This window comes from Mustelus asterias, chromosome 6 (assembly GCF_964213995.1).
Source record: "Mustelus asterias chromosome 6, sMusAst1.hap1.1, whole genome shotgun sequence".
NCBI lineage: Eukaryota > Metazoa > Chordata > Chondrichthyes > Carcharhiniformes > Triakidae > Mustelus > Mustelus asterias.
Window position 1 is genome coordinate 84,656,875 of NC_135806.1, and position 24,002 is coordinate 84,680,876.

General features: G+C 42.6%; 1 protein-coding gene across 2 annotated transcripts in view; it reads right to left on the reverse strand.

Moving 5' to 3' along the window:
* Positions 1–24,002, reverse strand: part of mcc (MCC regulator of WNT signaling pathway) — a 183,291-nt gene that overhangs the window by 67,851 nt on the left and 91,438 nt on the right. For both annotated transcript variants that reach the window (XM_078214653.1, XM_078214654.1), the window contains one exon: positions 4,327–4,440. In XM_078214653.1, coding sequence (XP_078070779.1) covers positions 4,327–4,440 — 114 coding nt within the window. The remainder of the gene's footprint in view (positions 1–4,326; positions 4,441–24,002) is intronic.

Below are 24,002 nucleotides of genomic sequence, written 5' to 3' on the forward strand. Positions count from 1 at the left end.
ATTTGTGTTGGACCTTCACTCTTGTCCCCTTTTTCTACCTCACCACCCTTCACAGAGAAGCATACTTGCAATATGTTCAATATTAATGATATTGTTGGTATTAATAGTTTGAGTAGGCAAGGATCTGGCAGATGGAGTATAATGCTGGTAAATGTGAGGTCGTCCATTTTGGTAGGAATAACAGCAATATGGACTATTATTTAAATGGTAAAAAAATTGCAGCATGCTGCTGTGCAAAGGGACTTGGGTGTCGTTGTGCATGAATTGCAAAACGTTGATTTGCAGGTACAGCAGGTAATTAAGAAGGCAAATGGAACTTTGTCCTTCATTGCTAGAGGGATGGAGTTTAAAAACAGGGAGGTTATGTCGTAGCCGTATAATGTGCTGGTGAGGCCACACCTGGAGTACTGTGTACAGTTTTGGTCTCCTTGAGAAAGGATATACTGGCACTGGAGGGGGTACAGAGGAGATTCACTAGGTTGATTCCGGAGTTGAGAGCGTTGGCTTATGAGGAGAGACTGAGTAGACTGGGACTATACTCATTGGAATTTAGAAGAATAAGGCGGGATCTTAAAGAAACATATAAAATTATGAATATAAGATAGAAGCAGGGAGGTCGTTTCCACTGGCAGGTAAAACTAACTAGGGGGAATAGCCTAAAAATAAGGGGGAGCAGATTTAGGACTGAGTTGAGGATGAACTTCTTCACCCAAAGGGTTGTGAATCGATGGAATTCCCTGCTCAGTGAAGCAGTTGAATGTTTTTAAGGCAAAGATAGATTTTTGAACAGTAAAGGAATTAAGGGTTATGGTGAGCGGGGGATAAGTGGAGCTGACTCCACAAAAAGATCAGCCATGAAATTATTGAATGGCGGAGCAGGCTCGAGGGGCCAGATGGTCTACTCCTGCTCCTAGTTCTTATGTTATTCCAGATCCACTGTTACAAGATTCACCAGTGATATTGTGTAGATCGCAACACAACCGCAAAGCTCCTGACAGACTTCTATTTAGTTAAGATGGCACGGTGGCACAGTGGTTAGCACTGCTGCCTCACAGCACCAGGGATCCAGGTCGATTCCCGGCTTGGGTCGCTGTGTGGAGTTTGCACATTCTCCCCATGTCTGCGTGGGTTTCCACCGGGTGCTCCGGTTTCCTCCCACAATCTGAAAGATATGCTGGTTAGGTGCATTGACCTGAACAGGTGCCAGAGTGTGGCAACTAAGGGAATTTCACAGTAACTTCATTGCAGTGTTAATGTAAACCTTATTTGTGACTAATAAATAACTTACTTAAAAGACATTATTTTCTTTGTATTTCTGTCCTGATGGGGGATTGAAATTTAAAGGGGGGGGGGGAGAAATGTTACAGAGTGTCATTTTGAGTACAGAGTGTTCTTATAAGCCTTTTCTCCTATGTCAATGTTTTACTGGCGTCTGTTAAGGGTTCTGAGTATGTGCAGATTTTGGAGGGCTTTCCAGTCTGCAAGTGTGTTCTGCAAGCAAGATCTGTTTTACTGCTGCCTCATAGTGCCAAGGACCCGGGTTCGATTCCAGCCTTGGGTGACTGTCTGTGCGGCGTTTGCACATTCTTCCCATGCCTGCGTGGGTTTCCTCCAGGTGTTCAGGTTAGGTTCATTGGCCATGCTAAATTGCCCGAGTGTGCCAAGATGTGTAGGTAGGGGGATTAGTAAATGTGTGGGGTTACATGGTTAGGGCCTGGGTAAGATACTCTGTTGGAGGGTCGGTGGAGATTCAATGGGCCAAATGGCCTCCTTCTACACTGTAGAGATTCTATGTACTAGTTGCTCCTGTTTTCATAGTTATTAGTGTTCTGAGTTATTGTCAAACTTTGTCATTTATTTATATAAAGAAGTTCCTTGTTTTAAACAAGACATTGACTACCTTTATTGTGGTGTCAAGTTACCACAAGGACAATATGATGATCAGCGATGAAGGAAAGCAAAGAATATGGGATTGTTGGCGAATGGGGAGGTGAGTTTAGTAGTATCACTCCAATTACTTCAGTGTGCAAAGCCCAGGCAGAAAGGGATGTTTATGATGTTGACTTCCTGTACCCAGTCCTCCATTTTATGTTCTTCTGTGTGCTCCTTCTGCTCACGAGGACACATGTAAACTGGAAATATATTTCCCATGAGCATTCTAGATAATTACTCTTGAATCCTTGGCTATATCATACATAACCATTCACTCCTTCCGCCATTGGCACACAATGACCGTGTTGTATACAAAATGCACTGAAGCAACTCGCCGTGTCTCCCTTGCCAGCACTTTCTGAACCCACAAACTCCACCCACCTAAAAGGACATGGGCAGCAGGTGCATGAGAACACTACCTACCTGCAAGTTCCCCTCTAAACCACACACCATTGGAACTAAATTGTTGTTTGTTCACTGTCACTGGGTCAAAATCTTAGAAACCTCTCCCTAACAACTTAGGTGTACCTACATAACATGGACTGTAGATGTTCAAGGCGGAAGCTCACCACCACGTTGCATGGATAATAAAGGATGGATAGTAAATTGTGGTTTCACTAGCAAGGTTGACATCAAGAATGAATAAAAGAATGCGCTGCAAGTGTGTTCTGCAAGCAAGATCTGTTTTACTGATCAGCAGTATGGCACCTATGGCACCCTGCAATAGGGGAAGCCTGCAATCCATGCAAGCTCTCGTGCTTGTTTGGCCTGCTTCTTTTTAGTAAAGGGGAATACAATAAAATTACCTGCCTTTTTTTTAATACTTTTCCAATTCAATCAAATCAAATCCAATTCAGAGTCTCAACAAGTTGAGACATTTCAGATCCAGGCTGACAAGACAGGGCGAGCGACCAAACCACCCTGTCTTGGGCCTGATCTACATGAGCCAAGCTGATTGGAGAAGGGGGAGGTTCCTCCTCCAAGACTTGAGCTCATTTGCATTTTAGCCAAAAGGCCGAGATGCCGCTTTTAAAAATTGCTTCATATGAAACATATGAAGCTTCAGTGTAACCCAATGACCTCAACCAAGTGCGGCCGACCATGGGCTGCCGACCACGCCACACTTGATCTTAGCCAAAAGGCCGAGAGTTACCTGCCTTTGTATGGAGCAACTTATTCATCACTATACTGCAAACTGCTGCTTGCATCTCCAGTGGCAGTCTGGAAGGAGTCAGACACACACAAGTTGAGAGCTGCTGTCTTTGTCCTATGGTGAGGTCACAGGGTTATTTTATTCTTTGGGCTTTGCTACCTCAGCCAGCTAGCAAATATTGCCCATCCTTAATTTTCCTCAAAAGGAAAGTGCTGAGCAATCTTCTTTGACCGCTGCAGTCCATGTGTGTAGGTACACCCACAATACTGTTAGGGAGTTCAAGGCTTTGATCCAGTGAAAGAATGGCAATATAGTTGCAAGTTAGGATAGGATAGTGAATGGCTTAGAGAAGAATTTGTTGGCAGATTTCAATCATACTTCTTTAGTGAAGACCTTTCAAGCATCGATTGTTGCTGAAGTTGAGGAAGAGAATTGTTCCCTTCAAAGAACCTCAGTGGATATGGTCTGCTGAAAGCCCTTCCTTGTTCTCCCTCACCTAGCAGCATTCCCTCTCCATTATCCCAGTCCTGTTCAATCCAACGAGGAAAACCTACCAGACCACCCTCTTACCTCTGGAAACAATTTGTTTCAACAAGTTTTTAAAAAACTTTTAAACTCTATTCTTAAAGTTACAAAGCCAATACTCAGAAAGGACTAGGCATGCCCGAATCCAGCTCCTTGCTTGCTCCAAAAACAAAATTCAAATTGAATCCGGTTCATGGTCCCCACAAGAGAGACAAACAAGATCCAAGTTGAAAATCTTGGGCTTGATCCAACATTTGACCTTAGCCAAAAGTTTGTTTCAATCCAAGTTTTAAACAGAAGTTTTTAAATGTATTTCAGCACCAACCAGCCCATTCCCTCACTGAATCAGTGTTAATATTTTCCATCTACACATCTTACTGTGCATGTATAGTATATATACACAAACACATAAATCTTGCATGTTCAAAAACACTGTTCACAAAAAGTAATATTGAGATTCTATTTAAACAGCCTCCATTCTATAAAAATAAATTCTGAATTTAAAAATGACTGCATGTCATTTCAGGAGAAAAGTAATATACATTCTCTGCAGAAATGTTGTAATCTACCCTTTATTTGCAAAAGCTTTTCCTTTAATCATACATTGAAAATAATTGAATATCTTCACATTTTATGCATAATTAGTTTAACAAATCCGGTTGCTCTGAACAATAACCAGTGTTACAGCACAAAACCTAAAACCGTCCTTTGCTTACCTGGGATTTTGCCAATTTCTTTTCCAACACGTCTCTTTCCCGTTCTGTATGTTGGAGTCTTTTATTGAGATCCACTATGTCTGTTTTTAATGATGCCAGGGCTGCTAAATGTAGCTGGTAAAGGAAAGCAAAACAAAATTAGTCAAGAACTCAATTTAAGAAGAAACACATAAATCTGCTGATTCTCTAAAGTGACTTTTATCATTTCAGGGCTGCAAATTAGGGCCAGCTGTTCACCGGTACAGACTATTCTACCACACATCTTTCTCTTCATGTCGTGTTATTTGTTGACCAAGGGTTCCTAATTATGGCTTATACCACGATATTACAATGAGCCAAGGTGGTGAAAGGCCTCAGAAATGCCTCAACCGATTGTGGATTCTGCACATTCTAGCCATCTCACAAACTAACTCACAAAATGCCTTTGTGATGTTTAAAATATTGGTTCAACAAATTACAAGTGGTTGACCATTACCAGAAAACCTCAAGTTTTAATCAGACAAAACTAGATAAAATTAATGAAAAATGTTCTTATTAGAGTAGAAAATAGTATTTCCCAAATAAATGACAAAGATATAAAATAATCATTGCAGCACTTGATCACTTGCATGCATTTTTCACAACAGTGGAGGCTGTCATGGAATATATTCAAGGCTGAGTTAGACATATTCTGGTCAATAAGAGAGTCAACCATGATCTTATTGAGTGACGGAACAGACTCGAGGAACCAATTCACCTGCTTCCATTATTATGTTCTGATGTTTAAAATCGGAATGGAACAATGAGCAGAATTTTGAACTGGACAAGCTCCACCTGATGATTTTTTAAAAAACCAGCTGAATTGGATCACTTCCGCAGACTTTTGTTTGAGAATATCAGTAAATCTTCAATTATTACAAACAGTTCAGAAGCAAATGTTCCACAGCATTCAATCATCTCTTTCCAGAGACAATTTATCAATTTTCCTAACCTTATACTAACATAGATTTTAAAATTCATAATCAACAGAGTTAACCACTATTGTAGTATGTTACATTCATGTTTTCTCATTTGAAGTTCACCATCCAACTTAAATAGCTTTCATGTTTTTTGATTGGCTCTCAGAACATGAACCACGTTTATTGGCAACTTCCAACTGCCCTAAGTTGGCAGCAGACATTTTTCCTTGAATTGCTGCAAGCCTTGTTATAATATGACATCCACAATTTGTCAGTAGGAATTCCAAAATTTTAATCCAATGTACAGTAATATATATCCTTAACATAATCCTGAAGTTCCCTCCCTAACCACTTCCATCACATGGACTGCAGCGACGCAAGGAGGCCGCTTACCACCACTTTCTTAAGGGCAATTAGGGGTGGCCAATAAATACTGACCTAGCCAGTGATGCCCACATCCCATGAATGATCAAGTGTCAACTAATTAGTGGCTAGCATTCACATTCAGCATGAGAGGTTTCATTTTAACATATCTGGTGCTGGGCGTAAAGTAGGGTTGCCTGACCCGATTGGCACCATTTTGGAATGGCTTTTCCTGCTCCCTGACCCTCCTGGTCACTGCAGACCTTCCTTGTTACCAAATATCCCAATCACTGCCAACCTTCTCTTTGCCACATTTCCACTTGTAGATTACACCTACACCTGCAGTTCTTTCTGTTCTTCGCTGCTCATCTTTCAAACCCTAGCTCAAAGCAAGGGTCCAAGAAACTTGGTGAGACACAAGGTCAACAGTGGCTGGAATTTCACATTGTAAAATATTTCAACTTGCAGTATATAATGTTTTAATGTGTGTATTTTCTGATGTGAAAGGGCCTACAGAATCTAACTACAAATATTTATGTTAGTTATAATGAAAATTCTGACTTGCTTAACGTTGTTTCATTTGAAGTTACAGTTTTCAAGAACATTCAACAAGTTATTACAGTACTTGAAGGAAGGAAAATATACGTCCAGAAACCAAAACAGAAAATGCTGGAAATATTCAGCAAATCAGGCAGCATCTATGTCGAGGCAGAGTTAGCTCTGTAGCTGACCTTTCATCAGAACTGCTAACTCTGCTTTTCTCTCCATATATTCTGCACATTTCAATGAGAGCTATACAAAGGCCATCTACATTTGTATGTTGGTTGGCCAGAGTATGTCTGCCAGGACAAAAGGCCCCGCAACATTTCTTTCAATTCTTAATAATCAAGCTATTAACTATCTCAGGGACCTAGACAAGGGATACGCATCCCTTGTTAAAGACAATGCGAAGGGAAGTCAACTGACAAAACCACTATGCTACCACGGTGCACCCCCTCCACCATCTTAAACAATCAATCACACCCTCCACCACCATCACACAGTGGTCACGTGTATTATCTACAAATTCACCAAGGTTTCTTCAACACCATGGTGGCACAGTAGTTAGCACTGCTGCCTCACAGCTCCAGGGACCCGGGTTCGATTTTCAACTTGGGTCATTGTCTGTGCAGAGTTTGCACGTTCTCCCTGTATCTGCGTGGGTTTCCTCCGGGTGCTCTGGTTTCCTCCCACAGTCTGAAAGACATGCTGGTTAGGTGCATTGGCCATGCTAAACTCTCCCTCGGTGTACCCGAACAGGTGCTGGAGTGTGGCAACTAGGGGATTTTCACAGTAACTTCATTGCAGTGTTGATGTAAGCCTACATGTGACTAATAAATAAACTTTACTTTTTACATGCAGCTGGTTCCAAATGACCAGAAACTTAATTGGACGAGCCACATCAGTGCTGTGTCTGCAGGAGCAGTTTAGAGTATTCTGTGGCAATTGAATCACCTCCTGACTCCCCAAAGCCTGTCCACTAGGTATAAGTCAGGAATGTGATGTAATGCCATAGCTTGGATAAGTGCCATGCCTACTACACAAGCTCATCATCCAGGAATTACCCACCCACTTAATTGGCACCCCCTCCACCACCTTAAACAATCAATCATACCCTCTACCACCATCACACAGTGGTTATATGTGTATTATCTACAAACTCACCAAGCTTTCTTCAACAACACCTTCCAAATTAGGGACCACTACCACTCAGAGAAACAAGGTGCTCCCATACAATTGCCACTTGCAATTTTTTTTCAAAGTCACACACCATCCTAGCTTGGAATCATATCATTGTTCCTTCATTAGCACTGGGTCAAAATCCTGGAACTTTGAACCTGACAGTACCATGGGAGACCTACATCATGTGGACAAGTGGTTCAAGGCATTCTCACATGCTATGGATGAATTAAAAGGGAAAGCCCATAATTCTTCAAAAAACAGTACACCTAACCTTACGTGTGCATTTTAATTTTTATTCAACATTTTCAAAGCTGAAAATACAGGCAAGAGGGCATAGAATTTGCATCAAATAGAAGCAGATAACTGGTACTCTGTCATCCCAGAGAGGGAGAATAAGGTTTAGCTACACTTTGGACTGTCCTGTGCTTGGTTAGTGTGCTGGGCTTTAGCAAAAGATATATAATGGTCCTGGAGTTTGATGGTACCGCAATGACGCTGACGTGAGTTTGGCATAATGATCTGGTATCATTGTGATGGAAAGCCTGAGATTCAACAGATGTATGAAAGGTAAGCCAGAGGATTTGAATGCAAGGTTTGTCTCATGAGTGAATTGCTGATGCCTGTCAGGACTAAGGTTGGGGCATGGGCTGACAATATTGGTTTTCACTGGGGGTGAGGGAGGGTAAGAACATGAAAGGATCTCTCATGTGTTATCTACTGATTGGTGTTATCCTAGGAAATCTATAAACATTACATTTAATATTTGAGATTGCCTACTGGATGCATGTCATCGCTCATTTGGCTGGAAAAATTACAGTTACAACCAAAATAACAAATGGAAACAAGTGTTTTTTTTCAAAATTCAAGTCTTCTGCTTTTACTTTGTAAAGAATAACAAATTAAACGAAAGTAAGCTGCCTCCCTGTTGCTGTGGCTCTAAACTGGACAGCTGTCAACAATTAGAATGATTGCATTGCCTAACTGCCACAGTGAGGTAACTGCACGCTTCAAAATTAAAACTTGTTTTTTGGAAAAAATAATTAAGAAGAAACCATCTCTAATGACAATGTACTTTGACATTTATAGAACACAAAAGTTGCAACAGGCATGTATAATCTTTTTTAAATATCTAATTCACATATCTAAACAAACACATCCCCTCTTCAAAAATATTTCAATATAAATTTCACCTCACTAATGATTTCAAAATTAGTTCTCCAAATTTACTTAAGATCATTTGGAAATAATAAAAACTGCTAGAATAGTCTATGAACACAGTTGGTTGAACGATACTGATGCATTCAGTGACATCAGATACATTGGCCCGTAACCACTGGTCCGAATCCCAATTTACAGGGATTGTGCGCCACACATCCATGTCAGGACTATGCAGAAGTCCCGACGCATGGACTCACGCGCTGAAAGCACGCCTCCGATTCTGCTTTTTAAAGCTGCTGGTATTGAAGCGCTGCAATGTCCCCCTAACTTCCATCACTTGCCCCGATGATAGACAAGTTTTTACATTTATTTATTTGCACGCTTTTTTCTGGTCTCACTGCAGTGAGTAGACATTCTTTGGATTAATTTTTTTGTAAATGCATTTTAAAGATGTTTTAAATATATGTAAAGCACAGAAAGTTAAAGAAAGTTTTAAATTTTTTTTAAACAACTTTGTCATGACAGTAATTCCAGTAAAATGTACATTCATACGGGGCGGCACGGTAGCACAGTGGCTAGCACTGCTGCTTCACAGCTCCAGGGTCCCGGGTTCGATTCCCGGCTCGGGTCACTGTCTGTGTGGAGTTTACACATTCTCCTCGTGTCTGCGTGGGTTTCCTCCGGGTGCTCCAGTTTCCTCCCACAGTCCAAAGATGTGCGGGTTAGGTTGATTGGCCAGGTTTAAAAAATTGCCCCTTAGAGTCCTGGGATGCGTAGGTTAGAGGGGTTAGTGGGTAAAATATGTGGGGGTAGTGCCTGGGTGGGATTGTGGTCGGTGCAGACTCGATGGGCCGAATGACCTCCTTCTGCACTATAGGGTTTCTATTCTATTTCTATTCATATATAACAAAATGGATTTGCAGTGTTTGCAATAAGTTTCAGCTAAAGTCCATTTGGATTTTGCTCTGCATTTTAAGCAGTGTTGTATAAATGTAAATCCTATGCAAACTGAAAATCTCGGACGAGATTCTCTGGCCATTCACGCCAACAGAATTCTCTGGCCCTGCTGCAGTGAATGGAGATTTGGATTAGCACCAAATTCTCTATCCTCGCTTGCAATGGCAGTGAGGCATGAACAGACAGAGGATTCCAGGAATCACGTTCCACCTGTTGGAACCCCTCATTTTTAGCACTGCTTCTTAAAATCACTGAAGTTCTTTTGAGGTTTTGATGTAGGCAGAGAGCTGAGGAGGAGGAGTCAGGCTACATCTTCGCCTGGCAAGGAAGCAAATCAATTACCCACCTGTGAGAGTGTACAGGCAAAGGACATTATATGAAACAATGTCAGAGGAGATGTGTGCCAGAAGACTGCACTTCAGCAAGGAGGCAATGGGACACCCTTGTGAAATCCAAATTCTAACTGCCACGCTGCTGTACCAGTGGAGATGAAAGTCATAACAGCACTGAAAGTTTTTATGTTTGGATCCTTTCAATGTGGCATCAGTGACATTCACCTGGAAGATGACTTGCCAACAGGAATGGAGGAACAGTATTGAGCCTGACGCAGACATACCTCCTGGTGCAGATGGGAAAGCCCAAGCTCCAGGTGATGCAAGGGCAGTTCAAGATTATCTGGCAGCTGCTGTTTTTGGACACTGAGTTTGTAAAATGTATATCTGATATGTCCAAACATTTCCCCCCCACCCCCTCTATCTCTCCCGCACTTCCTCCCCCTTACCTCCTTGTTTACAAAAATGCAATAGAACCGTTGTGTCAAACTAGAAAAATATTGTGTGTGTTAAATTGAAAAAATATATTTATTGCAAGAAATTTTGAAAAGCTGAGGTAGTTAGTTACCAGTGCTAAAGTAAAATGTCAAGTTAAAATGTTAACATGGTATCAAAGTTTTGTATTTATAACATTATTTTTGTTAATAAATGTTTTCCAATAAACCTTACCAAATTCTACTCATACTTTATTGAAACATTTAAAAAAATTAAATATGAAATCATACAAATGCTTTATTGAAATATCAAAACACAACAGTTAATCATAGAATCCCCACCGTGCAGAGGTTGCCATTCGGACCTTCGGGTCTGCACCGACTCTCCGACAGAGTCATACCCAGACCCATCCCCATGTCCTATCCCAGTAACCTCACATATTTGTCCTAAACTACACATCTTAGGACACTTGAGGAGAAATTTAGCATGACCAATCCACCTAACCTACACATCTTTGGACTGTGGGAGGTAACCGGAGCACCTGGAGGAAACCCATGCAGACACAGGGAGAAGGTGCAAACTCCACAGTGGCAGTCACCCAAGGCCAGAATCGAACCTGGGTCCCTGGCAATGTGAGGAAGCAGTGCTAACCTCTGTGCCGGCCCCAAGTTAAATATGAGATAATTGTACATGAAGTAAACAAGGCATAGGAATACTAATAATAAACACAGTGGTTTAGATTTTCCACTGCCCAAAATGTGAACTCTCCTTTCTTCAACCTCATGCAATAAAGTATCCAAATCATGGTCCAAGAAGTTCTGACTTCCCTTCTCCCCAATTATATTTTCAGTTTCCATATTCTAAATTAAACCATACAAACACTTATAAGCATGCCACCCAAAGTTATATAATTTAAATAGTGCAGATTTAAATAGTCACAGATTTAAAAACAAACAATATCTATATTCATTTATGCATGTATATCTTCAATCATAAAAATTAAATTAAAAATTACACTTTAAATGAACCGAATTCAACATACCTTTATAATAGCAGGAAATGCTTTTGATTTTTTTTTCAATACCAAACTGCTGTTTCAAAGCAAGACCTTAATGGGCATTCCCAGTCTGGCCCTGTCACATTGGCTAGAGCACTCCCACACCACACTGGGGTCTGTGGAGATTGTCCTCTGAAGGTTGAAGCTCCCATCAGGAGTTGGAGCATGATTTTTCAACTTGGGTAAGTGTGCAAAAGATTTGTGTATTTTTGGCACCCCTTGGCTTTCCGCCACTAGTTGGAAGTTATGGGCCGTTCTGTACTCAGTTCAGAATCCCATTCTGGGTACAAAATCATGACAACCCAAGGTATCAGGTATTCGAATGAAAACTTAAGAAAGGTAGACAAATTATAACTAAGAAATAATCCAATAGATAATGTTTCTACAAAATATACAATTTTGTCTTTTAAAAGCTGTTGGGCACTTGAAATTTCAGCTGAGAAAATAATGGCAGTTTTTTGAGAAAGCAACTGTGGAAACTTGATATGCTATTAACATGTTATAAAGACACTATTGCACTATACAGTTATTGTACACAATACAGGTTGTGCGAAGGCAGTGTAAATATTTTAAACACCTATCACTGCATTACCAACAGAGGCAGCAGGTCTTTGTCCATCATCATTTAACTGCATCATTATTTAATAAACATGCCTGATATTTTATTATAATGTAATTCTCCTATCACAGCCCATTCCAGAAGGGCAAGAGTGAAAATAAACTGCACTGGCAAAAATATATACATTCACAAAACTTTGAATAAAAACACATTTTAAATTCAATTTATGAAAAATGGAAGAATGCCTGTTTCCTCCAAAAATTCAAGAACGCAAAGCTTTGAAATGGAGAGATTTCTGTGAAAGTAATTACATTTGTTGAGGAGAAAATAGACATTCTGCCTTCTTCTTTAAAAGGAAAATGTCACTCCTTCATATAAGGAAACTCTATTATTTCCATATAATGGATTATTTCTGAAATAATAATTTCCATTATTATTTGCTGCTGCAGTATCTTTGCTTTCCTGACAATTGCTCAACTTTTTCCACAAAGGCCACAGAAAAATGTTATTCCACACACCTTCAGCTTGTGTATTAAAAATAAATACACTTACTTTTACTTTATAATTTGTTTATATTAAACTTTTTGCCTATTCTGTTGATTACTCACATTCGTAAAGCACCAAATCTAGCAACGTTTTAGACATCCATTTAGCTATTGACTTGCATGCGTCCCTCACATCCTGTTCAAATGGAGACTACGAGTTTTGAGTGACTGCTTTGATAGTGGTCACAGCTGGTTCTTAACCACAAGCCTGTGTTCCGCCCCTCCTCTTTTTTTTCCTGAGGGCCAGATTTTTCATCTGAATAACATAGAGCAGCTGCAGCCTTCCTTGCAAAGGTAAACACAAATGTCTTTTAAACCAGGAAATGAAATGCAGGAACTGAGATGAAACCATACCGAGTCAAGGGGAATTAGGTGAAGGGACAACAAGTATACTGCAGGATATCTTCTATTTTTAGGATTTTTCTTAACTCCTGGTGGAAAGTCACTAAAAACTGCAAAATATTGAAATCAAATTGGAAGGAATTATCAATCTTTCAGCATTTTTAGAAAAGTGAGAGATATAATCTAACTACGTAAAATGTCTATTAACTTGAGCAAACCAATTCATATATAATTGTACAACAGGGAGGAAACCCATACCCAAGGCCGGAATTAAACCTGGGCCCTGGTGCTGTGTGGACAGCAGTGCTAACCACTGTGCCATCATGCTGCCACCATGTTGACGTCACAGTTTTAATCATAGCGTGTTCCAAGCTAACCATTTCCAGTTCAAATCATAGTATAGATGCCATATTTGTCCCATTAAATTTTCTTCCTCCCCATCTGTCATGGTTCCAGACTCAGCAATAGAAGTCTGATGAAATGTCACAGATCTATAACAGCAATCATTCACTCTCTACTGATGCCACCATCCCTGATGAGCATTTTCAGTCTTTATTTGCTCAATATTCTGGCTGGTGCATGTGTGTCTGTTTGTAACTGTGTGTTGAGACTGACAGACTTCTTTTCATCTATCTGTTCTAATGCCCTTTAATGGAAGAAATCTACTGTCCTTGCCTGGTCTGCCCACATGACTCCAGACCACAGCAATACGGTTGACACATAAATGTCTCCCGAAATGGCCTAGCAAGCCACTCAGTTGAATCAAAACTGCTGCAAATTCAAAAAGGAATGAAACGAGATGGACCACTCAGCATTGACGTCGGCACCACAAATGGCAACCTGTTTTGAGGATCCTGCTAAGTGTTCCGTATTAGCATCAGGGGGCTTGTGTCAAAATTGGGAAAGCTATCCCACAGGCTAGTCAAGCAACAGCCTCACATAACATACTCATGGAACCATACCTTGCAGACAATGTCCCAGACACCACCACCATCTGTTGGTATGTCCTGTCCCAATGGTAGGAAAAAGCTATCAGAGGTGGCAGTACAGTGGCATACAGTCAGAAGGGACATGCCCTGGGAGTCATCTCAATTAATTCCAGACCCCATTAACAATTGAAACCTGGGCAAGGAATCCTCCTGCTGATTATCACCTACCGTCCTCACCCATCTATCTGTTGCAGGTAGATTTGTCCATGACAATATATGTAGAAGCGATCACCACACAGTTCTTGTGGTGACAAAGTCTTGCCATCAAACCAATGATCCCTCCATCATGTGATGTAGCACCATCACCATGCTAAATGGGATAGATTTTGAACAGATCGAGCAACGCACAACTGAGCACCCATGAGGAGTTGTAGGCCGTCAGCAGCAACAGAAATGCATTCGAATGCAGCAATTCACCAAAGATCCTTAGACAGCACCATCCTGACTTGGAAATATATCGCCATTCCTTCACAGTCGCTGGATCAAAGTCCTGGAATTCCCTTCCTAATGGCATAGTGGGTCAACCCACAGCACATGGACTGCAACAATTCAAGAAGGTAGCTCACCGCCACCTTCTCAAGGGCAACTAGGGATGGACAATAAATGCTGACCAGCCAGCGACGTCCATGCCCCACGAAAGAATTTTTAAAAAATCTGTAACCTCATGGCCCAGCATATCCCCCAGCCTACTGTTGCCATCAAGCCAGGATCAACCTCGGTTCAATAAAGAGTGTAGGAGGGCATGCCAGGAGCAGCACCAGGCATACCTAAAATGAGGTGTCATCCTGGTGAAGCTTCTACACAACACAACTTGCATGCCAAACAGTGGAAGCAGCAAGCAATAGACATAGCTAAGTGAAGGACATTAATGAACCAGGTGGGTTTTACAACAATCTGTTTCCTGATTATTACTGAAACTTGCATTTTATTCCCAATGTATTCATTAATTGTATTTACAGTCCCTAACTGTCATGGCAGGATTGAACTCAAGTCCCTGGAGCATTCACCTAAGCCTCTGGCTCACTAGTCCAATAACATTACTACTATGTTACCGTTCCTATTAGTCTCAAGATCTAGAAACATTAGCCACTCAGTTGCAACATGTTGGTTCAAATTGGTGTGCACTGGCATTTAGGACAAAAAAAAAGAGCCATAGAAACATTGAATGTTACAAATCATGCCTTGCTAGCTGTCCAAAAATAATCCCAGAGTCTCTCTTTCCCTGTCAACTTGGCACATTCCTCTGCTTCAAACATGCATCCAATTTTCTGTTGAAAGTTCAACATTAGCTGTCTCAACCAGTCCTGTGATACAGCATTCCACAACTAACAATTCTCCTCGCACTCAAGTCACAACTGCAAATTGTTAACCCTTTGTCACCAACTCCTTAACCAAAGAAAATATTTTTCCGCATTTAAAACTCTTCATAATTTAAAGTCCTCTATTTTGTTTCCTTTCTGCTACAATGAAATAGACCAAATTATCTTACTTTTCTTTTATAACTAAAATTTCTCATTCTTTGCTTAGGGTGTTTTCAGCATGGTATTCCAATTTTTTTATCCTTATTAGAGCAGTGGTTCCCAAACCTTTTTCACTGGGCCGCACTTTCGGAATAAAAATTTGCTCGCGCCACACCGAATTTTTTATTGATAAGAAATACATTCAAAAACAAAACAAAACAACTTCTAGCAGTGCTTGATTCATAACAGAACACAACTACTTTATAATATGATCATGAGACATCCAGAAAGTATAAAACAATGCTTGTTTAAACCATGTTTAAATGTTTCTTTGATTGTCCTTGAATCTTCCCGCCACACTTGCCATCCTCTCTCGCCGCACCAGTGTGGCGCGCCGCACCCTTTGGGAACCACTGCCTTAGAGCATCCATAGTTCTCTAAATGTGGCTTAATCAACGTTTGCCTTTCATTTAAGTTAACTCATTGCTCTTGTACTTCATAAAATTCAAAATATCCTGGGACCTACTTTTAAAAATTACTGCTTCCATATACTCATACTTCCAAAGAGTTATGTATTTGCACCCCATGTCAGTCGATTTCTCAATGATCTTCAGTATTTTTTATTGAGCGTATGTGCCCACCCCACACTTTTTCAAAATACCATCACACTTGTCTATATTAAGTTACATCTGTCACCCAGTTACATATATTGTTGATTTATCTATATGTCTGTCTGAAGTCTTTTGCTTAGTGAGTCTATCCTCACTAGTTTCCAAAAACTGCTTTGCATCAAATTTTAAATTTATATTGAAGGTATGGAGTTCAAATATAAAGTTTTGAAAAATAATTTTTTATCTTTACATGATCTTTTTTGAACAATAGCTTTGTGGAGATTGGGCGGGGCTGACCACCAGGCAGTTTCTAGGACCTGCAATGAGAATGGACCAACCTGCTCTGGAAAGTGAAGAGAGTTCAGAGCTAAAATCAAAGTCTGAATACTCTATTGGTTTGAGTACTTGGCATTGTGCAGCTCTAGTTGGCTCATGACAGTGGTTGTCTTGGCATCCTCTGCCATCTGGAGGAGACACAGTAAGAAGTTTAACAACACCAGGTTAAAGTCCAACAGGTTTATTTGGTAGCAAAAGCCACACAAGCTTTCGAGGCTCTGAGCCCCTTCTTCAGGTGAGTGGGAATTCTGTTCACAAACAGAACTTATAAGACACAGACTCAATTTACATGAATAATGGTTGGAATGCGAATACTTACAACTAATCCAGTCTTTAAGAAACAAAACAATGGGAGTGGAGAGAGCATCAAGACAGGCTAAAAAGATGTGTATTGTCTCCAGACAAGACAGCCAGTGAAACTCTGCAGGTCCACGCAACTGTGGGAGTTACAAATAGTGTGACATAAATTCTGATTCTAGGATCGCATGATAAAGACTCAGGAGGAAAAAAGCAGAAATATTTATGTGAAATAGTGTGACATAAACCCAATATCCCGGTTGAGGCCGTCCTTGTGTGTGCGGAACCTGGCTATCAGTTTCTGCTCCGCGACTCTGCGCTGTCGTGTGTCGCGAAGGCCGCCTTGGAGAACGCTTACCCGAATATCAGAGGCCGAATGCCCGTGACCGCTGAAGTGCTCCCCAACAGGAAGAGAACAGTCTTGCCTGGTGATTGTCGAGCGGTGTTCATTCATCCGTTGTCGCAGCGTCTGCATAGTTTCCCCAATGTACCATGCCTCGGGACATCCTTTCTTGCAGCGTATCAGGTAGACAACGTTGGCCGAGTTGCAAGAGTATGTACCGTGTACCTGGTGGATGGTGTTCTCACGTGAGATGATGGCATCTGTGTCGATGATCCGGCACGTCTTGCAGAGGTTGCTGTGGCAGGGTTGTGTGGTGTCTTGGTCACTGTTCTCCTGAAGGCTGGGTAGTTTGCTGCGGACAATGGTCTGTTTGAGGTTGTGCGGTTGTTTGAAGGCAAGAAGTGGGGGTGTGGGGATGGCCTTGGCGAGATGTTCGTCTTCATCAATGACATGTTGAAGGCTCCGGAGGAGATGCCGTAGCTTCTCCGCTCCGGGGAAGTACTGGACAACGAAGGGTACTCTGTCCACTGTGTCCCGTGTTTGTCTTCTGAGGAGGTCGGTGCGGTTTTTCGCTGTGGCGCGTTGGAACTGTTGATCAATGAGTCTAGCGCCATATCCTGTTCTTATGAGGGCATCTTTCAGCGTCTGGAGGTGTCTGTTGCGATCCTCCTCATCCGAGCAGATCCTGTGTATACGGAGGGCTTGTCCGTAGGGGATGGCTTCTTTAACGTGTTTAGGGTGGAAGCTGGAGAAGTGGAGCATCGTGAGGTTATCCGTGGGATTGCGGTACAGTGAGGTGCTGAGGTGACCGTCCTTAATGGAGATGCGCGTGTCCAAGAATGCAACCGATTCCGGAGAGTAGTCTATGGTGAGCCTGATGGTGGGATGGAACTTGTTGATGTCATCATAGAGTTGTTTCAGTGATTGTTCACCATGAGTCCAAAGGAAGAAAATGTCATCGATGTATCTAGTGTATAGCACCGGTTGAAGGTCCCGTGCGGTGAAGAAGTCTTGTTCGAACCTGTGCATGAAGATGTTGGCATATTGAGGTGCAAATTTGGTCCCCATGGCTGTTCCGTGTGTCTGGATGAAGAACTGGTTGTTGAAGGTGAAGATATTGTGGTCCAGGATGAAGCGGATGAGATGTAAAATTGCATCTGGAAACTGGCAGTTGTTGGCGCTGAGCACTGAGGCCGTTGCAGCAATGCCATCGTCATGGGGGATGCTGGTGTAGAGTGCTGAGACATCCATTGTGACGAGGAGCGCTCCTGGTTCAACTGCTCCATGTGTGCCGAGTTTCTGTAGGAAGTCCGTCGTGTCGCGACAAAAGCTGGGGGTTCTTTGTACAATGGGTTTCAGGATGCCCTCGACATAGCCGGAGAGGTTCTCGCACAGGGTCCCATTGCCCGATACGATGGGACGGCCGGGTGTGTTTGCCTTGTGTATCTTCGGGAGGCAGTAGAGATCTCCAACGCGGGGAGTACGTGGGATGAGAGCACGGAGGGTGTTCTGAAGGTCCGGATCAAAGGTCTTGATCAGAGTGTTGAGTTGACGGGTGTGTTCTTTGGTCGGATCTGCAGGTAACTGTCTGTAGTGTTCCTCGTTGTTGAGTTGTCGGTACACTTCTTTGCAGTAATCCGTTCTGTTCAGTATGACGATGGCCCCTCCTTTGTCTGCTGGTTTGATGACAATGTTGCGGTTGGTCTTGAGAGCGTGGATGGCGTTACGTTGTGCTTGGGTGATGTTCGGGGCTTCAACCTTCAACCGGTGCTATACACTAGATACATCGATGACATTTTCTTCCTTTGGACTCATGGTGAACAATCACTGAAACAACTCTATGATGACATCAACAAGTTCCATCCCACCATCAGGCTCACCATAGACTACTCTCCGGAATCGGTTGCATTCTTGGACACGCGCATCTCCATTAAGGACGGTCACCTCAGCACCTCACTGTACCGCAAGCCCACGGATAACCTCACGATGCTCCACTTCTCCAGCTTCCACCCTAAACACGTTAAAGAAGCCATCCCCTACGGACAAGCCCTCCGTATACACAGGATCTGCTCGGATGAGGAGGATCGCAACAGACACCTCCAGACGCTGAAAGATGCCCTCATAAGAACAGGATATGGCGCTAGACTCATTGATCAACAGTTCCAACGCGCCACAGCGAAAAACCGCACCGACCTCCTCAGAAGACAAACACGGGACACAGTGGACAGAGTACCCTTCGTTGTCCAGTACTTCCCCGGAGCGGAGAAGCTACGGCATCTCCTCCGGAGCCTTCAACATGTCATTGATGAAGACGAACATCTCGCCAAGGCCATCCCCACACCCCCACTTCTTGCCTTCAAACAACCGCACAACCTCAAACAGACCATTGTCCGCAGCAAACTACCCAGCCTTCAGGAGAACAGTGACCAAGACACCACACAACCCTGCCACAGCAACCTCTGCAAGACGTGCCGGATCATCGACACAGATGCCATCATCTCACGTGAGAACACCATCCACCAGGTACACGGTACATACTCTTGCAACTCGGCCAACGTTGTCTACCTGATACGCTGCAAGAAAGGATGTCCCGAGGCATGGTACATTGGGGAAACTATGCAGACGCTGCGACAACGGATGAATGAACACCGCTCGACAATCACCAGGCAAGACTGTTCTCTTCCTGTTGGGGAGCACTTCAGCGGTCACGGGCATTCGGCCTCTGATATTCGGGTAAGCGTTCTCCAAGGCGGCCTTCGCGACACACGACAGCGCAGAGTCGCGGAGCAGAAACTGATAGCCAGGTTCCGCACACACAAGGACGGCCTCAACCGGGATATTGGGTTTATGTCACACTATTTCACATAAATATTTCTGCTTTTTTCCTCCTGAGTCTTTATCATGCGATCCTAGAATCAGAATTTATGTCACACTATTTGTAACTCCCACAGTTGCGTGGACCTGCAGAGTTTCACTGGCTGTCTTGTCTGGAGACAATACACATCTTTTTAGCCTGTCTTGATGCTCTCTCCACTCCCATTGTTTTGTTTCTTAAAGACTGGATTAGTTGTAAGTATTCGCATTCCAACCATTATTCATGTAAATTGAGTCTGTGTCTTATAAGTTCTGTTTGTGAACAGAATTCCCACTCACCTGAAGAAGGGGCTCAGAACCTCGAAAGCTTGTGTGGCTTTTGCTACCAAATAAACCTGTTGGACTTTAACCTGGTGTTGTTAAACTTCTTACTGTGTTTACCCCAGTCCAACGCCGGCATCTCCACATCTGGAGGAGACACAGTAAGAAGTCTCACAACACCAGGTTAAAGTCCAACAGGTTTATTTGGTAGCAAAAGCCACTAGCTTTCGGAGCGCTGCTCCTTCGTCAGGTAAGTGCACTTACCTGACGAAGGAGCAGCGCTCCAAAATCTAGTGGCTTTTGCTACCAAATAAACCTGTTGGACTTTAACCTGGTGTTGTGAGACTTCTTACTATGTTTACCCCAGTCCAATGTCGGCATCTCTACATCTGGAGGAGATTCAGGGGTACAAGACATCCCTACACAAGAGAGAGAAAGACTGTTTGCCACTGTAACCCAGTGGTTACAGGATCATGCCAATGTCTGGAAGTTGGGTTCCTCCTGTCCTATATAGTGACAGGACCTGGATTTGAATCCCACAACAGATGGTGAAATTTGAATTCAACCCATAAAAATCTGGAATTAAAAGTCTAATGATGACAAGAAATGAATTGTCATTAAAAAAAACCAATCTGGTTCATTAATGCCCTGAAGGGAAGGAAATTTGTCTTAATCATGCTTACCTGGTCTGGCTTGCATGTGCCTCCTGATTCACAGGTATGTGGTTGACTCTTAAATAGAGTCATAGAGTCAGAGGTTTACAGCATGGAAACAGGCCCTTTGGCCCAACTTGTCCATGCCGCTCTTTTTTTAAAAAAACCCCTAAACTAATCCCAATTGCCCGCATTTGGCCCATATCCCTCTATACCCATCGTACCCATGTAACTATCTAAATGCTTTTTAAAATACAAAATTGTACCCACCTCTACTACTACCTCTGGCAGCTTGTTCCAGACACTCACCACCCTCTGTGTGAAAAAATTGCTCCTCTGGACACTTTCGTATCTCTCCCCTCTCACCTTAAACCTATGCCCTCTAGTTTTAGACTCCCCTACCTTTGGGAAAAGATATTGACTATCTACCTTGTCTATGCCCCTCATTATTTTATAGACCTCTATAAGGTCACCCCTCAGCCTCCTACGCTCCAGAGAAAAAAGTCTCAGTCTATTCAGCCTCCCCTTATAACTCAATCCGTCAAGTCCCGGTAGCATCCTAGTAAATCTTTTCTGCACTCTTTCTCGTTTAATAATATCCTTTCTATAATAGGGTGACCGCAAGCCACTCAGCTGTATCAAACCTCTAGATGTTTCTCAGCAATAAAACCAGATGGACCATCAGGTATCATCCCAGACACCGGAAATTACAACATCCCTGTTGATCTTGCAAAGTCCTCCTTATTAACATTTGCAGACTGGTGCCGAAATTGGGAGAGCAATCCATTAGACTAACCAAGCAACAGTCAAACCCACACACTGACGGATTCATACCTTACAGATAATGTCCCAAACGTAACCATCCCTTGATATGTCCTGTCCCAACAGCAGGGCAGACCCAGCAGAGATGGAAGCACAGTAGAATACGGTTGGGAGGGAGTTGCCCTGGGAGTCCTCAACACCAAGTCCAGATCACATGAAGTCTCATAGCATCAGATCAAACATGGGCAAGGAAACCTGCGGCTGATTACCATGTAATGCTCACCTTCAGCTGATGAACACCACTTGGAGGAAGCACTGTATTCTGGGTGGGGGACTTAAATGTCCATACTGTCAAGCACCACTCTTGACCAATCTGGCTGACTTCTAAAGGACATACCTGCTAGACTGGTTCTGCAGCAGGTGGTGAGGGAACCAACAAGAGGGCAAATTGACAGCATCCAGTCCATGATACTGTTGGGAGGAGTGACCACCGCACAGTCCTTGTGGAGATGAAGTCCTGACTTCATACTGAGGATACCTTCCATCATGTTGTGCACCAGACCACCATGCTGAATGGGTCAGATTGCCAACAAATTTAGCAATACAGGCTGGGCAATTATGGGGGCCTTTGGGCCATCAGCAGTAGCACAATTGTACACAACCACAATCTGTAACTTCATGTTCCAGCATTTACCCATTCAATGATCACCACCAAGCCAGAGGGCCAACCTTGGTTCAACGAACAGTGCAGGAGCAGCACCAGGCATACCCAAAAGTGCATCAACCTGGTAAAGTTACAACACAGGATTACTTGCCAAACAACATCAGCAACAAGTGATAGATAAAGCTGAGGGTTTGCACAACAGACCAGATCTAAGCTCTCCAATCCTGTGTCACCCAGTCGTGAATGGTCGTGGGCAATTAAATAATCATTGGTGGAAGAGGCTCCACAACTGCCCCATCCTCAATGATGGGGGAGCCATGCCCATCATTGCAAAGGATAAGGCATTTGTCAGAAGAGCCAAGTGGATGATCCATCTTTACTCCTTCCAGAGGTTCCCAGCATCACAGATATCAGTCTTCTGCCAATTTGATTCACTCCATGTGATAGCAAGAAATGGCTCAAGACACTGGATACTGTAAAGGCTCGGAGCCCTGACAATATTCAGGCAATAGTGCTGAAGACTTGTGCTCCCAGATTACCCATGCCAGCCGAGCTGTTCCAGTACAACTAACTACAACAGCAATCTACTCAGCAATGTGATGCTTCAGCTATGTCTTGTCCACAAAAAGCAGGATAAATCCAAGCTGTTCAATTACCACCCCATCAGTCTACTCTCAATCAGCAGTAAAGTGATAGAAGGAGTTATCAGCAGTGCTATCAAGCAGCACTTGCTTAGTAATAATCTGCTCACTGATGCGAAGTTTGTGTTTCACCATGGTCACTCTGCTCCTGACTTCATTATACCCTTGATTCAAACATGGAAAAAAGAACTAAACTCCAGAGGTGTGGCAAGCGTGAATTCCTTTGACAGCAAGGCAGCATTTGACCCAGTATGGCATCAAGGAGCTCTAGAAAAACTAGAGTCAATGGAAACCAAGGGGAATTCACACTGGAATCATATTTAGTACTAGGCACTAAAGGCATCAAGGGTATGCAGAGAGAGTGGGTTTATGTCATTGAGATAGAGAATCAGCCATATTGAATGGCAGAGTAGGGCTTGGTGGGCCAAATGGCTTACTGCTGCTCCTATTTTTTATGCAGGTGTTAAATGTTGCACATAGTTTCACTGTAACACGGTATCCAATTTATTTGGAAGTTTTATCTCAAAATTAGAAACGAACTTAAATATTCAAGCCAAGTTTTCTTTTAAAAGTCAAACTGTTGGTACAAATTGCAAGAAAACATTATTACTGAAAGTTCTTAATTTTTCCTACTTCAACTTAAATCAATATAAAATGCATTTAATCAATGTAATACACTTGCAATACTCAATTTTACAATTAATTGGTGCAAATATCGGTGCGGTGCATGTATTTTTAAATAATGTTTTAAATGGCAATCAGAGCCCATGTGCTTGCTTTGTTCCTATATCACCACTTCCTGCTCCTTTGATCTATTCTTCAACGCTGACACAGGGATGTGTTTACTCAGAGCTGCTTCCACTTCTTCAATGCAACTTCTGCAGGAGTGCAGTGCTAACCATGTTTGCTATGTTTAGACATCTTGGGCAAAATTCTCCAACCCTGCCCACGGTAGGTTTGGTAACAGGCGGGAGCTGAGAATCTAGCATGAGCCAATAAAATCAAAAACCTGCTGGTGGCATGAACGCTGTTTGCATCTCATGAATGCTCATTAAAACAACTGCCCGCTGGTATGGAAACATGGAATATAGGAGCAGGAGTAGGCTATACGGCCCTTCAAGCCTGCTCCACCATTTATTATGATTATGGTTGAATGGTGGAGCAGACTCGATGGGCCAAATGGCCTAATTCTGCTCCTATGTCTTATGGTCTTATGATCATCAAGCTCAATAGCCTGATCCCACCTTCGCCCGATATCCTTTGATCCCTTTCGCCCAAGAGCTATACCGAACTCCTTGAGAGCATACATGTTCATAGCTCCTTGAAAGTGGAGTCACAGGTGGACAGAGTGATGAAGAAGGCATTCAGCATGCTTGG